The 17083-nt window shown below is 41.3% G+C and overlaps 1 protein-coding gene across 1 annotated transcript in view; it reads left to right on the forward strand.

The window, feature by feature from the left end:
* The first annotated feature begins 2520 nt into the window (after nt 1–2520).
* LOC132405869 (CD209 antigen-like protein C) overlaps nt 2521–17083 on the forward strand; it is an 81426-nt gene continuing 66863 nt past the window's right edge. The window contains exons 1-4 of the mRNA XM_059990860.1: nt 2521–2633; nt 2874–2991; nt 4011–4130; nt 14423–14491. Coding sequence (XP_059846843.1) covers nt 4028–4130; nt 14423–14491 — 172 coding nt within the window. The 5' untranslated portion in view covers nt 2521–2633; nt 2874–2991; nt 4011–4027. The remainder of the gene's footprint in view (nt 2634–2873; nt 2992–4010; nt 4131–14422; nt 14492–17083) is intronic.

Genomic DNA, 17083 nt, shown 5'->3' on the forward strand with positions numbered 1-17083 from the left:
CATTAATACTGATAGCATGCAGAGTGTTGAAGTACCGCTTTAGATTTTCTGATTTATAGGTAGTTACGGACTCCATGCATATTAAACATGTTGGTTTAGCATTGGCATGGTCAGGTAAAATAAAACAAAACTGAGCAGTCCAGTCAGATTTGAACTGACGGTTTTCCTGGTCAACTTTGCGCTTTTTCGCACAGTCCATGTTGTTCTTGGTGTGGGGTCCGTAAATTACTGCTGGTAACAATAGCTTAGATGACAGATTCGCTTCTTAGATGACTGGCGGGTAGCTGGTGCCTGCCACTGTCTAGTCCAGGACCATAGATAGTGCGCAGTAGGTCGCACGCTCTACGGGAGCGTAGGTCAAGTGTACGGTGCGGGATGAGGTTAAAATAAATTAGAGCAGTTTACATGTTATGACAGGTACTTTCACGAAAGTGCCAATGGGTCAGCGCTGTTCAGACATTTGGTTCACGGGGTCCGCCTAATAGGGTTGACTGGTATGTGGATTTCAAAAAGGCATATGACAAGGTAGCCCATGCAAGGCTTATTGAGGAAGTAAGGAGGCACGGAATCCATGAGAACTTTACTTTGTGTATCCAGAGCTAGCTTGCCCACAGTAGGCCAACTGTGGTTGCAGACGGGTCATATTGTTTATGGAGGTCGGTGTCCAGTGGTGTTTCTCAGGGATTTGCTCTGGGACCCCTACTCTTCTTATTTTTATTAATGACCTGGGTGAGGAAATGTTGGGATGGTTGGTATAGTTGGTGACAACACAAAGGATGGGGGTGTTGTGGATAGTATGGAGGGCTGTCAAAGGTCACAACGGGACTTTGATTGGATGCAAAACTGGGCTAAGAATTGGCAGATGGAGTGCAATCCAGGTAAGTGCGAGGTTGATCATTTTGTTATGTCAAATATCATGGCAGAATATAGTATTGATGGTAAGACTCTTGGCAGTATGGAGGATCAGAAGGATTTTTGGTCCAAGTCCACGAGGCATTGAAAGCTGCTGCAAAGGTTGGCTCTGTGGTTCAAAAAGCATACGGTGTATTGACTTTTTCTCGGGTTTGTGATTCAGTTTAGGAGCCGAGGTTTAACGTTGCAGCTATATCTAACCCTGGTCAGACCCCACTTGGAGTATTGTGCTCTGTTCTCTTCAGCTCACTCCAGGTAGGATGTGGAAAACATAGAAAGGATGCAGAGGAGATTTACCAGGACATTGCCTGGATTGGGGAGCATGCCTTATAAAATTAGTTGGAATGAACTCCGTCTTTTCTCCCTCGAGTGACGGAGGATGAGAGGTGATGTGACAGTGACATATAAGATAATGAGAGGCATTGAACGTGTGGATACTCAGAAGCTTTTTTTCCCCAGGGCTAAAATAGCTAGTAGGACAGGGCGCAGTTTTAAGGTGCTTGGAAGTAGGTACAGATGCGATGTCAGGGCTAAGATATTTTTCTATGCAGAGAGTAGTGAGTGCGTGGAATGGGCTGCCGGCGATTGTGGTAGAGGCGGATATGACAGGGTCATTTAAGAGAGTCCTGGATAGGTACATGGAGCTTACAAAAGTCAAGGGCGATAGGTAACCCTGCGTAATTTCTAAGGTAAGGACATGTTCATCACAGCTTTATGGGCCGATGGGACTGTATTGTGCTGTAGATTTTCCATATGTCTACAACATCAGCAGTTGTTTTCAGTGCAATGTCCTTCATTAGCAGTGGAAATGGAACAAACGATTAAATTGAGAATGGCGGCAAATTGGAAGGAAAGCTATAATATCATGAGCAGGGTTAGATAATTACTTTGGTGGAATTCCGGGACAGATCAATCAGCAATTGCGGAGAGAGAAACAAAATTAAATCTTCAGATCTATGACCTTTCTTCAATAAAGGAATTTCGGTGGGGCCTCTTTCTTTGTCAGTAGATAGCAAGACAGAGAATAACGTACTACTGTGTGGCTGCTGAAAAAGTAACAATATTTCAGCAATTTAGCGCCTAGCTGAATCGCCTTAAATAAGTTCGGCATAGCTGAGGATTTTGCGGGAGGGTTGTGTAAATGTGAGGGGGGAGTTCAGAGATGCCGCGCATGACGTCATGATGACCTGGTTAAAAGTTATAAATTTCAGACGGTAGGTAGAAGGAAGTACTGGAAATTTGAATGTCTGAGTAAGAGTGAGGCCATGGTTGTTATGCCATTTATTCCTAGTGATCATTTGGAGAACGATAAAACCAAAAAAAAAGTTATCAATATCGTGAAATTCACGGCTGTCCAGTTTAAGTAGAGGGAGAAGGAAAATCATCCAGACAACTTCGCGCATTGGTGAGAAACGGGGATATTTGCCCCTTTGATGGAAATAAGAACTAATTACAGTAATTTGTACAATTTGAAATTCAGCCGACATGACTTTGTGGTTTGAAGGTGGGAGTTGCTTCTCAATCTCGCGTTGCAAATCAAAGCAGCATGAAATATCAGATGTCTGTTTTAATCTGCAGAACACACAGCGTTTCACGCCGTTCCAAAACGAGACGCATGTGATTCAAGTGCAGTTAGCGAGGTGTTACTAACATTTGCAATGTTGCTGGGAAGCAGATCGTGATGACTGAAAGTTTATTTCCCTGCCTGAAGCCTCTGTCAGGTCGGGTTTCCTAATGATCCGTGTTGGGTTCATTATTTGTACAAACAATTTATTTTATATGGAAAGCAAAGCAGATTTATTTTGGTCAGCTGGTGGTACAAACGCTTTACAACCAATACTTAAAGAATTTCTATCTTCACTGGCTTTGCACACACTTAGACTTTTGCCTTCAAAGTGTACTGTTCTCATCTTAGTAATAGCAAGTATCGTAAAGAATTTCACTTCCCTTTTGTCTGACAGGTTGTTAAAAGACAAGAAGCAATGAGAGCTGAAAACATTGAGTCTTATGAAAATTGCAGATAACTTGTTGAATGACAAAGTAGAAGAGCGGGAGGCAAAGGAGAATCTTTGAAGCCAGGTAAATGCCATTGCCACCTATTTCGTGTGTTATTTTTGAATTATTCAGCAATAATTGGGTAAATATTTCCGATCGAAGAAAGGAAGTGAAAAGGGCATTCGGGAGTATATGTTGTCAATAATCCCCTCAAAAGGCTGAGCTGATTTTAATGGTAAAAGACAAATGAAACGTGATGGTGCTTTAGCCTCAGATCTTCCCTTACGGCCAAAGGTACGTGGAGAGGTTGAAGTAAAAATGTTAAATGCGAAATTGAGAGAAGTGACACATTGAAGTGCGAATGATATGAGACGGCAAAATGCCGTTTATTTTTGTATCAGTCAAGTCTGAGAAAATGCAGGTACTATCCATAGCTTCCAGTATCTGCATTCCGGCCCAGGGGAGATTTATCATCTTCTGCAACATTCTCAATCAGAAGATGAATTGGAGGTTAACAAACGATAATCCTCTGAATACATTATGGAAAAAGGTGAAACAGTGAACCAAGGATTACTGGGCTTAAAGATTTACTCGTAGAAAAATTATAAAAATGTTGAGATTTTTCAGGAACAGAGCTTACAAAGAATTTGGTCAATCTGTCTATCGAATCTGCTTCACCTCTGAGTGCCATTCTCCTGCTACCTACCATAACGTTAGACGCCCTTATTGTTCAAGATCCAATCAACCTCTGTTTTAAATATATCCAAAGATTGGCCTCCACTGCCGTCAGTAGTAATTAATTATGGAGGTGGACCATCTCTGGCTGAAGAAATTTCTCCTCGTCACTGCTCTAAAGGGATGCTTAGCTTTTTCCGTTGTGTCCTTTGGTATTAGACCCTCCCACTGCATAAAACATGCTCTTTAGTAAATACAGTATGCAGAACATGCACCCGCTCTGTTCCCTGTAGAATTATATGTCTGACAAACAAAGAGGAATGACTTTTACACTGTGGAGTTAGTTGCTGAACAGTCATACTTCGGCTCTTCCCATATCTAAATCATGAAATCTTACTTTCGGTGTTGATTTTCACTTTAATTTGCAGAGTGGCTTATCTGGCAAATGGAGCCTGCCCGAAGAAATTTCTCTCTCAGGATGATCTATGCGCTCCTGGGTGTCTGCATCTTGCTGCTCGTTATGGCTCTCGTCACCGCCTTTATATTGAGTAAGTTGTGCTCTGATGCAGTAAACTTTGACTTTAGCTCCACAATGCAAATTATCAAAACTATCTTGTGGCATGCAATATCCAGGGGATATTAGCAAAATGAATTATGTTACTTCAGTAGTTAGTAAGACGTAGCAACATTGTTAGAAATCGAGGTTGCTTTGTGAAGGGAAACCTCGAATTACGTTCCAGGCATCAATCAGATACTTTTTCCCCCAGTTGTCAGTTATTTGCCCCTCTTTTTGCACGTTTTTTTGCTGGGTTTTCAGCGTAGTAGTAGAAGAGGACTGATGTAATGTCATTGAAGTTCCGGTAGTTAAAGGCCCAATCCATCCACATAAATGTGGAAGAACTGAGTTTGTTAAAGCAGAAAATCGTGAGAACTTTCATAATTTACAAGATCAGCCCATGCTCTTTTCAGTAGTGTGCAGTTAGAGTATGTCGAAAACCTAATGTGCTTTGAAATAAGTCCCTATAGTCAGGAGAGGATATATTGCCTTAAAAAAAGGAAGTGGTCTGACAGGATCAGAGAAGATGCATAGCTGAAGGCTCCACACAGGCAATGTAGATAAAGGTCAATAGCATCGTGGACTCAGGATAGGTGAGTGCTGATACACAGCCCCACATCCTGCATCTCTCTATCTCTCTATATGTCTGTCTTTCTGTCCATCTATCTATCTCTGTTACTATGCAAAAGCCACAGGCATCCTAAATTATTTTACCTATTTTTTCTGCTTTCTTGTGTCATTTGAAATGGCCCAATTTCAGAGCTTCAAACATCCTTTTCCAAAAAGAAATTAAAAGCTACAGAGAAGGTTTGTTTGTATTTCGTTAAAGTAAGTATTATAATGCTTAAGGCTCCAGTTTTCAAATAAACACTTCATTACGTTGTCGGCATCCAGTACAGAGCAAGATTGAACAAAGATAACAATCGTGATAATGATTAATGGCATGATGCGTTGCATGAAGTAAACTTCTTAACCGAAACAGAAACCGGTGTAGAAGGAAACAATCTGGGAGAAGGACAACGAAACTAAAGGCAAACGGTGCAGCAGATGCAAAGACTTAAACTGAAAATAATCAATTCTTACCCCAATGCAAGAATGAGGATAGAAACAAGGCAAAAGGTAGTCATCTTGCATCAGCAAGTTTTCTCCAAAGCTTAAATTTCGCGGTAGAGAGATTTTCAAGATGTACTGTCCAATTTGTCTGAATAAGCCCAAAGTGACAGACAATGTTCAGGAACAGAAAGGGAATAGTTAAAGCGACATGTATGTCTAACAGTATGAGTTCTGGATTAGACATGCTTGCTGGCGGAGGAATGAATGCAATTTGGTATGTTAATTAATTTCTGTGGATACTACTAATGGAGCTAAAAAGTATAAAATCTTGCGAACATCAGATCTAGTACCGCGCGTGCATAGAGTAGGCCCTCATAATGTACAGAGTGCGGTATCACTCAGTTTACATTTTAGAAATGCAGGGAAATATTTGTTATTATTTTGTGCAATTCAGCTTCAAAGCCTTAGACTACAAATTTAAAAGTGAATGAAAAAGAGCATTTTGGTTTATTGTACGTCTGATAAAGAAGAATAATGCAGAAGAAGGACTGGCCGAGATGGGCAGAAAGGTGTCTATCGGCGCTCTACATTTCTATAACTCTATTTTACCTAATTTATTTTACCTTATTTACTCACAACCTCTGATCTCCTTGTGGCAATATATTTTATCATCCGTCCCACCCAATGGACAAAACACAACACGCCAATGCTGCGCAGTCCAGATTATTTCACTCTATTGCTTTCCATCACAGCCTTCACATTTTACTATTCGTTAGCCACTGCTCTCGAAACGATGTCTCGCTTTTCCACTTTTTGAAAGATTTCCAATTGCTTGATGATATCCTGGTGGTGTGTTATTTAATTCCTACATCACAGATCTGACATTAAGCAGCGGAGAGCATCATGACCTCTTTCATTTCACTGACTGTAATTTGTTGCCATTCCCAACTACCGTGTGACCGTTTGACCGCGCATCAAACTTGGGAAATATCTATCTCCCGATATTGCACTTAATCCCCTCACAGCTTACACTCTGTGCGGTCTGATTCTTCAATGGTAGGAAACCTTCAGGAATATGTTTTAGAACATTGATCATAGAACATAGAAATTCACAGCACCTTAGAGGCCTAATGTTGTGCCCGTCATGTACACTACTCTAGAAACTGCTTGGAAGAGAAATAGCCCTCTATACTCGTAAGCTCCATGTACCTCTCTAAGAGTCTCGTCAAAAATCCCTAGACCGCTACCACCGCCGCCGGCAGTGCATTCCGCGCACGCACCACTCACTGTGAAAAACTTAACTCTGACTTCCTCCTACTTCCTACTTCTGACCTACTTTCAAGCACATTAAAACTATGCCCCCTCATGTTCGCTATTTCAGCCTGAGAAAAAGTCTCTGGCTATCCACAGGATCAATGCCTCTTATCATCTTATAGTGCTCTGTCACTTCATCTCTCATGCTCTGTCGCTCCAGTGGAAAATGCCAAGTTGTCTCAATCTATTCTCATAAGGTATTCTCCCCAGTCCAAGAGACATTGTTTTAAATTTCCGCTGCACTATTTCTATATTATCCGCATCCTTCCTGCAGAGAGGAGACCAGAACTAAACACAGAACTCCAAGTGGAGTCCAACCAAGGTCTTACATAGCCTTAACATTACTTCACCACTCCTGAACTCAATTCCACGGTTGATGAAAGGCAACACACTATCAGCCTTCCTAACAATACTGTCAAACTACGCAGCTCTGTGTGTCCAATGGACATGGAGTCCAAGAGCTCGCTAATCTTCAACACTGCTAAGATTCTTACCATTAATAGTATATTCAGTCTTGAATTTGACCTACCAAGAAGAACCACTTCACACTAAACTAGGTTGAACTCCATCTGCAACTTCACAAGCAAATTCTGGATCCATAAAGCAAGGTCTTCCGGGATCTCATGCCACATTACTTTCTGAATGGCCCATGCATAGGCAGGACATTCGTTACGAACCCTTTAATATGGCCTTACTGAAATCCTTAAATTCACTGGTCTACTGTCACCAATGTGTTGTGTTACATCCTCAAAGAATTCCATCTTGTTCGTAAGGAATGCCCTGCCCTTGACAAACCCATGTTTCCTTTCCCTAATCAGATTATTTCTCTCCAACTGCTCATATATCGTGCTTCTCAGGCTATTCTCCAACAACTTGCCGTGTGACTATATAGAGGACTATACTGTAGGGAAATTCTAGCCATTGAAGTAAGATACTCTGATTTATAATTTCCTGCATTATTTCTGCACACTTTCTTGAACAAGGGAACAACAATTGCAACATTCTAGCCCTCTTGTACTTCTCTGGTCCCTACTGGTGATGCGAAGATCATCGCCAGAGTATCAGCCATCTCCTTCCCGCTCCCACAGTAGCCTGTGGTATATCTCATCTGGCCCTAGAAACTTATCTAGTTTAATAGCTTTCAAAAGCTCCAGCACATACTCTTTCTTAATGTCTATACATTCAAGCATTTCATTCCGCTGTATGTCATTTGCACAAATATGAAAGTGCTTTCCACTGGTGAAATCTGTTGCAAAATATTAATTAGCTCCGGTACCACCTCCATCTCCACGCACACGTTTCCACTGTTCCAGCTGTATAGTCCTATTCTGACACGGCTCATCCCTTTTCTCTTCAAATTCTTGTATAATGTGTTCGGGTTTTCCTTAACCCTGCTCAACAAGACGTTCTCGTCGCCCTTTCTAGCTCTCCTATATTCATTCTTGAGCTCCTTCCTGGCAACCTTGAAAATTTCTGGAGCTCTAAAAATACCTGGTTTCATGAACTTTCTCGTAAGCTTTTCATTTCTTCCTATCTAGATTATCCATACCCATTGTACGCCATTGTATTTTTACTCTATCATCCTTTCCCTGCCTCAACGGAACACAACAATGCCACATTTCTTCCGTGCATTTCCCTGAGAATACCTGCTCCCTATTTATGTTCCTCAACTCCTGTCTAAAAGCATCATATGCTCCATTGAAATGTTTTCCCTAATTCTCTGCTCCTATCCTTCTCCAGTGCTATGGTAAAGGAAACGGAGTTGTGATCACTCCCTCAAAATAAGCTCTCCCACCGGGAGATATGATCTGACCAGGTTCATTTTCCAATACCAGATCAAGTACAGCTTCTCTTGCAGCTGGCCTTTTAACATATTGCATCCGGAAACCTCCCTAAACACACTTAACAAACTCCACCTCACCGAAAACCCTTGCTCTGAGGTGATGCCAGCCAATATTACGACAGTTAAAATCTCCATCACAACAACCCTATTATTATTGCACCATTACAAAATATGCCCCTTATATACTCCGGAATGACTCTGTTACATTTGTGGTCTGTAAAAAACACCCAGTAAAGATATTGCCCAGTACATCTTTCTGTCTTCCACCCACAATGACTCAGTGGACAATCCCTCCATGATGTCCTCCTTTACTGCAGCTGTGATGTTATTCATGATTAGCAAAGCCCCTCGCCCACCTCTTTTGACTCGCTGTACCAATACCTCTGGCTCCTCACCTACCCAACAAGAATATTCTGCAACCACTCAAACACATCCTGGTGCCAAACACCCGGGAGGCAGTACATCATCCTGAATACAGTATCTATTCCGTAACTATCGAGTTCCCTTTGACTATTGCATCACCGTACTTGACCCTCCCCTTTTGAGGCTTAGAGCCGACCACAGTGCTGTTGGTCTGGCTGTAGCTGCCTTGCCCAGATAGGGCATCCCAGTCAGCACTATTTTTGTTGATAAGAATGGCCACAGGGGGACCCGTATTGACTTCTTTCTCCCAGTACCCCTCCCGGCGCTGTGCACTTGTGTGTAATCACCTGCTCAGCAGTCATATCTCTCAATTGCACTGCCTTCCAGATGATCCTACGTTATCAATCACCAGCTCCAACACCTTAACGCGGCCCTTCATGAGCTAGAATTGGCAGCCCAACCCGCAGGTGTGTTCATCAGAGAGTCTTCAACTTCTATGAATTCCCAGATCCTACAGGTGAAGTCTTCTGCTGCAACATCTCCCATCCTGCCTGCACTGTACAATGGGTAACCAAGACCAAATTCCACCCCCCACCACCTTTTCTTTGGCCAAAGTCTCTTCCACTCGAAGCCTGTTGAGTCAAAGACTGACGCTCCAACTCTCACCGTTGGCCAACTCCTAACACTGGCTGATTCGTTTTTCCTTTCTGTACTTTTATTTACTTCGCGATGCTCTGCTGTCGCCTCTGATTGGGCCTCTGAAAGGTCCAAATGCCCACAAAACCTTCGGCGTCAAATTTTGGATTGACATGCAATACTGTAATTCCAGGGAAATAGCAAAATGGATGTGCTGTTTAGGGTCTAGCGAATTAAATTTTCTTTTCTCAGTCAATAATTTTGCAAATTCAGATAACTCATGTGATTGGGGTGGTCGGAGATCTGATGATTTATCGTACAACAAAATTAGGTGTGATTACTGTGTGTGATTGATTTTGATTCTAGAATGGGCCTGGAAGCCATCGCCCTATATTGGACAGGACTTCTTGTTTGTAATGCAGAAATCGACTTTACAGACTGTGAGCCAATTTCAGCTGATGGACAGTGCTATTGCATTTAGTGTTATAAACTTGAAACAGTTCTTGTCTTTAAATTAGCTAAACAGAATGAGAGAACCAAAATCTGGTTCCTCTTACATCGTACTGGGAAAAATGAACGTTAGACTGTGAGAAAAGAGAATAAAGTTACTTTAATTTGTGCTATCAGAATAATCTTAGAAGTGTCTCCGAGCTGACCGAATATAATTTGCTGTGCCCTCTGTATGACATAATTTCCCTTCCTAGAATGGATCCAACATCCACCATTCTTTATCAAAATACAGCCTTCTAATGATGTGAAAAATTCCGGCAGCAGCTGAGCTCTCAGTCTGTTTAATGGTGTGCACTGTAAATACATTGGTATGTCCTCATGATGTATGGAGTGCAGTAAAAATCAAGTTAATTTGCTTCGAAATGCAAGGAATTGTTTTTTTATTATTTTGTGCTCTGCAACTTCAAAGCTTTAACAGACTTCAAATTTCAAAGTGAATCAGCATGAGCGTGTTGATGTTTTGTGTGTCTCAGAAAGGAGAATAATGCAGGAGGAGGTCAGTAGGTAAATCCGGGCGACTCCCATCGGAAATGCACCAGCCAATCGAGTTGCAATTACAAGATACACGCCATACCACTCTCAAAAAGATATCAGAGCATTGGATAAGTGAATTCCATGCCCTGCCACTCCAAAAATTTTAAATGGCGAGTTCGAGGTCAAACCTCCAAATCTCACATTTACCCCCCACTAAATGCATTAAACTCACCCACTCGGTTTGGTAAAATGAGTCTGATATGCTCTTCTAAGACTCCTCATGAATTCCTACACGCGGGTAACTTTCTACTCTGTATTTCCTATTCCACACGACAGCCTACCTAAGCCTCAGAGAAATCTCTTTGCAGGACTTGCAATAGTCAACTGCATCCACTCTGAACTATTTTCATTTCTACATATGTTGCAGAAATTAGTGATCTGCGATATATGCAAATCCAAAACAATGCCAGCTTAATGCTTTCAATCTAGGACAACTTTCATATTCTTATATACATTATCCGTCTCTAATAAGGCCAGAAGGTTTTGGCGTGATCAATACAAATGACGGTTATATTTGTAGATACTACGAATGTCTTCAAGAAGTACTTATGGTATTATTTGGAGAGAACAAATAATTCTTATTGTACTTGAATAGCCTATAATGCACAGTAATGAAGCTGGTCGACAGATAATTTTTTGAAGGTATTTTATTTTCTAAATTTACATGCAAATATGCATACGTGGAGCTTCAGCAACCCCAACAAGCTATTTAAGAGTATGTATATGAAGATGTGATTTTTTTTCAAGCAACATAATTTTAAATTATCAGTCAGTCTTTGCAATGCAGACCAATTGTACCTACAATATTGCAGATTAGTCTTCATATATAAAAATATTGAATATAGACAGCTGCTTGTTGTGTCGAACTTCTGTAAGACATGACTGACACCTAAATTGGAGCATTGTGTGCAATTTTGGTAATTTACCTACAGAAAAGATATAAATAAATTTGAAAGAGAAAAGAGAAAATAAATAAAGAATGTGCGTGTCTGCAGGACCCGAGTTGTGCGGAAAGATTGTATAGGATAGGACCTTATGTCTTGTAATGTAAAAGATCGAGGAAAGGTTTGCAAAAGGCTCACAAAATCATGAGAGTTGTAGATATGGTAAATATAAGCACACTCTTTCTACTGTAGTTGAGTGGACTACAACTAGGTGTCATTGTTTAAGCGTGAAAGGTGAAACGCATAAAATGAGCATGAGGGGAAATTTGTACTCTCAGAGCGTCATAAGACCAGAGGACATATGAGCAGAATTGGGTCATTTAGTCCATCGAGTTTGCTCCACCAATCCATCATGGATGATACCGGATCCCACTTACTCCCATACACCTGCCTACTTGTCAGATCCTCTGATGTCCTGACTGATCAGGAAAAGAGCAACTTCTGCCTTAAGTATACAGACTAGTCCTCCGCTGCAGTCTGTGGCATGGCATTCCACAGATTTATTAAACACTGTCTAAAAGAATTCCTTTTCACCTCTGTCTAAAGGGTCGTTCCTCAATTTTGATGTTATGCTCTCTAGTCTGGGTACCACCACCACAGGGAACACCCTCTCCACATCCGCCCTATCTAGTCTTTTCAACATTTGGTAGGTTTCAATGAGATTTCCCTGCATTCTTCAATTTTAGAGAGAGTACAGGCCCAAGGCTGCCAAATGTTCCCCATGTTAATCCCTTAATTCCCAGAATCATCCTCGTGAACCTCCCCTGGACTTGCTCTATTGACAACACATCTTTTCAGAGATATGGGATACCTGAAACTTTCAATATCTCAGTATCTTTCAGTATCAGGAAAGATACTTAACTCTTACAGGAAAATATCATAGGATCGTTCAGCTACCTCATGTGTGACTCGCTATCTAGCAGCTGAAACTCCAAGTAAATAACATTCTCTGCCCATCCATTTCTACCCTCCTTGTTATTTTCTCGAAGAACTCGAACTGATTTGGCAAGCAAGCTTTCCTTTTATAGAAACCATTCTCTCCAAGTCTACATAAATGATTGTTGACCTCCGTAAGGTCTGGTTGACCGCTCGCCATAAAGAAAGCCAGGAACACCACGTTTCTTGGCTTACATTTTACTGGCAATCTCACCTAGTCCCTCAACACTACCTCTTTAGCCAAGAGAACCCAATGGCGTTTCCACTTTTTGTAGACACTGTGACATGCGAAGATTCCCCTGCCCTACTTTCACCACGTTTATCGTTGCGCCATCGAGAGTGCACTGATCAGCTGTAGAATGGCCTCTATGGGAATAGCATGCATTTGTTGCAAGATCTCTCACTGGATAGTGAGGACTGCTGAAGCGATCATCGCATTGTTCAGTGTACATATCTGAACCGTAGCATGTGCATTGTATCCAGCTTTGGGAAAGGCAACTTACATCCTTCCCACAATCTTTTTGACACCCGCAATCAGGCAGAAGATACGATAGAATAAAAATGATAACTGCCAGATTGGTGGAAGTCTTAGCACCCTGCTACCACCAGCACACGTGGACATCCTGTCTGAATGCCTTATCATTACACCCCCTACTCCCCTCCCTCCACACTCCCAGATTCATAGACACACTCTCATCACCCTGGTCACATTTATCTTTAATTGCTGTTGTTTAACATATTTTACTACTGCTTGTTTTTATTATAATAATATCAGTAACTTTATACTGACTTTCATGAACATATACCTTGCACTGCATGGCAACCTTTCAATCTTCATGCAGCGCCACTCCAGAATGCTTTGAATATTATTTTGTGACTATTATTGTGTCGTTACTAAATATGCAATGTGTGACAATACGGGTCGTCAAATATTTGTACCATGTCTCTAGTAGAATTATATTTCCTTGAGCTGTACACATGTGTATGATTGACTGCAAATTAAGAACTTGAACTTGAATGATGAATCCTGTCTCAAACCTGGGTCATTTTTAGTGTTTTCTGATATTTTGCTGTTGTTGTAGTGTGTAATTCAAGGGGTAGTATTAAACCTTCGGTTTTCTTTTACAGTGGTTATGATCCTTGTCTAGTAAAATTCTGGTTGAGATTTTGCGAGGTAACCAAACCCATAAGACCAGAAGATATAGGAGTAGAAGTAGGTCATTCGGCCTATCGTGTCTGCTCCGCCTCTCAGCCGTGGCCTGATCCAATTTTTCCAGTCATCTCCACTCCCCCGCCTTCTTCTCACACCCTTTGATGCCTAAACTAATCAAGACACTATCTATCTCGGCCTTAAATGCACACACTGACTTGGCCTCGGCAGGTAACTAGTGGCAACAAATTACATAGATTTACCACCATCTGACAAAAGTAATTTCTCCGCATCTCTGTTCTAAATGGATGTCCTTCAACCCTGAAGTCGTGCACTCTTGTCCTAGGTTCCCCTAGATGGCGAATAACTTTTCTATATCTAATCTGATCAGATTTTTTAACATTCTGAATGGTTCTATAAGATTGCCCCTCATTTTCCTGAACTCCAGGAAATACAGCACAAGAGCTGCCAAACGTTCCTCATACGGTAATATTTTCATTCCTGGAATCATTCTTGTGAATCTTCGCTGAACCCTCTTCCATGTCAACATATCCTTTCTAAAATAAGGAGCACAAGTCTACATATATTTCGGAGATGTAGCGTGACACGTCCTGTCCTTTTTTGTTGTAACACAGCTGGGTTAGACTATGATATGAGCGTATTTTATATTGAATCCGTCAGTTTAATCCTACGGTCATTGTTGTAAAAAAGAAATCTCGTAAGATGCCTTCAAATTCTTTGACGCATAATGAGGGAAAAGCATATTTGGCCGAATATTTTCTAACGTCTTGTATTAATTCTGAATGAAACAGGGTAATGTGTTGACAGCATCTTACGCTAACCAACTTATGTAGATGTGCTCAACACTCATTTCATCTTTACCATTATTTTCAATTACATTAATGAAGAATATCATCATTCATCAAATCATTTGAGACTGAAAACAGGATGCACTAGCAGGGAAATTAAATCACACTGTCTAATGTGATACCCTCATTTAGTTGCAGGAATCAATAAGACCCCTAATGCCATCGCTGGATTTCGGGATGAGATTTCGCAGCTGAATAACAGTAAGATTAACAGTGATCAAATAAAATATCTGTCCTATTTTTTAAATTGAAACGATATGAATGTTGATGATTTTCAGAGTGACGTAGATTGCTAAAATTGCTGCAGAAAATCCTACTTATGCCCCATACTCCATAGTCAAACCCAGTCCTGTTCATTAGCTTATCACCTGGAAATTTTTCTTACTGTATACCTTAATGTATCATTCCACAAGGACAAAGATCTTGAGTTAAAATTGTGTGAAAATAATAAATAAGAACAGAAATTTTAGAAATAGTGACGTGTTAAACATTTCCGTTGAAATAGAAGAATAAATGTGCAAGATCTTAAATCAGAAGTGTGAAAGAGAACGGAGAATAAACAAACTCTTTCAAAGTTTCAGAGAAACCCGGGGAATTTGCACCAGAGGAATATTGATTCATTGAGCTGTATACATGGGCATGATTGACTGACAATTAAGAACTTGAACTTGAACTTGAAGAATGAATCCTGTCTCAAGCTTGGGTCTTTGGTAGTGTTTTCTGATATTTTTGTTGCTGTGTATTTTAGAATTATTTACGTTTTATTTAATGATAATCATCATGTATGACAGCCCTTTAGATGTATTCACGTATTGTTGTTCGGTCCTCTCTAATTTACGTTTAAGTTCCAACTGTCCATAGATAATTCCAATTGATTCTACTGGGAGCCTTGCAACTGTCCAATTAAGTATCTTTGGACGGTTTTCTATTATCAGAATGGTTACCTGTAAGCTAGTTAAGAGTCCGGGTTTTCGGTAGCTGTGCACGAACTCCTTCATTCCCTGCAGTGTATTTAATGGTGCAGTACCAATCCCTCGGTTTTTGCGATGGTCCCGATTTTTTCACCGTGACATTTTGGCCGAGATATTCCTAGTTACTGCGAATTAACCAATACATTGTACGTCTTACTGTTTTGTTTTGTCTATTTTGTGAATCAAATGCGTAGTCTTACTTAACCCTCTCGTAGTCTCTGTATAACCCTGCGCTTGGGTCTGGAGACACAGCGTGACAGTATTTCTAAGTCATTCCTTGCACCAGCAGGATTTGATATTTAGTCAGTTTTGATACAGCAATGTGCTGCAGGTAAACGGCGCGAACAAATGTTGCTAGAGCTGGCTGCGTCCTTCAAGACCTTCCCAGATATCAAGGAAGCAAGCAGTCAGGTGCGTCCCTGACTGGGCTAGACGGTGTTAAAAGATCGTCGAATCTGCCTAGTCTCGAACGCTTTGTCGGGAACCCCGGGTCTTGCGCTGGATACCTAAAATAGTGGTCACTGGTCTTCCAGCTGCTGCCTTTCAAGTTGGCCACTGGACGGACTAAAGATGCATACATATACTCCCTCCTGTCAGGTAAGGCTCCGGTGTTCCCTAAGGTATTGTGGGAGAGAGATGTTTCAGAATATTCGAACATTGCCATGTTCGTAAGAGCTATGAGGTGGATCTGCTTATTGTCCCTCGATGGGTATTAGGCGACTGGTAGGCTTCACAGTATGTGACAGGTACTTGTGAGTGGGTGGTATAGAGAAACCATCGTCGCTATGTTCTACAGCTATCTGAATGAAACGCTCAGGGACGAACTGGTGGCCCGTGAACCCGTCTTGGAACTGGACGGACTGAGTAACTTAGCTATACAACACGATATTCTAATGTTAGAGTTCCCAGAGGAGGCGTCGCCGTGAGTTCCCCAGATGTGTCATAAGGTCTGCCTCCCAGAAGCATTCCTAGTTCCCGAGTTACCTGTGGTTTCCAGTCTGCCTCTCACATCCCGAATTTGCGGCCGTTGATAATCACAGATGGTGCCGCGCCACCGCTCGATCGGCGCTATGATTGTGCCATAGAGCTATGGAAAGTGACCTACGCTGAGGAAGACGACTTCCCGACTAGGAGCAAAAGGCTGGCCATGTACAAGTAGATTAGAAAGGCACTCTCCTCAAGGTTCATCAGGCCATATTATCCTGCGGCAGCAGGGTTCAGTTTTACGAGCAAAAGAACGTGAAACCAAGCCTGCATGGATTATAGAGACTTAAACAAATTAACAGTGAGTAATCGGTAACCCTTGCACCTAATTAACACAACATTTCGATTGTTTCAAGGAGCAGCGAATTGAATAAAACTGTATCTGACGAACGCCTATAATTTAATTTATATTCCTGAAGGGGAGGAATGGAAGACTGATTTAATAACCCGAAAAGTCAGTACGAATCATGGCTATGCCCTTTTGGCTGACGAATGCTCGAGTTGTGGACAAAACATGCATTCATGACTTTCTGAGGAAAATGCTTAAAAATTCATTTATGTGTACTCGATGACATTTTGATTTTTTCGAACACCTCTGAGAGTCATAAAACATTTATGCGGCAGATTCATCAGTGCCTGTTAAACAATCGCCTGTTTGTGAAATTAGAAAAGTGTGTATTCCACATCCAGAAAGTTTATTTTTAGGGATTGTCATCTCTCAAGAAAATCTTCTTATGTACCCTAAAAAAACTGTTTGTTACTGCCCTAATTCTGCGCCAAATGACACCGACCTAACATTTAATGCATCCTATATTGGAGTGGGTACCATTTTATCTCA

The sequence above is a fragment of the Hypanus sabinus genome, chromosome 16 (assembly GCF_030144855.1).
Source record: "Hypanus sabinus isolate sHypSab1 chromosome 16, sHypSab1.hap1, whole genome shotgun sequence".
In the NCBI taxonomy this organism is placed as follows: domain Eukaryota; kingdom Metazoa; phylum Chordata; class Chondrichthyes; order Myliobatiformes; family Dasyatidae; genus Hypanus; species Hypanus sabinus.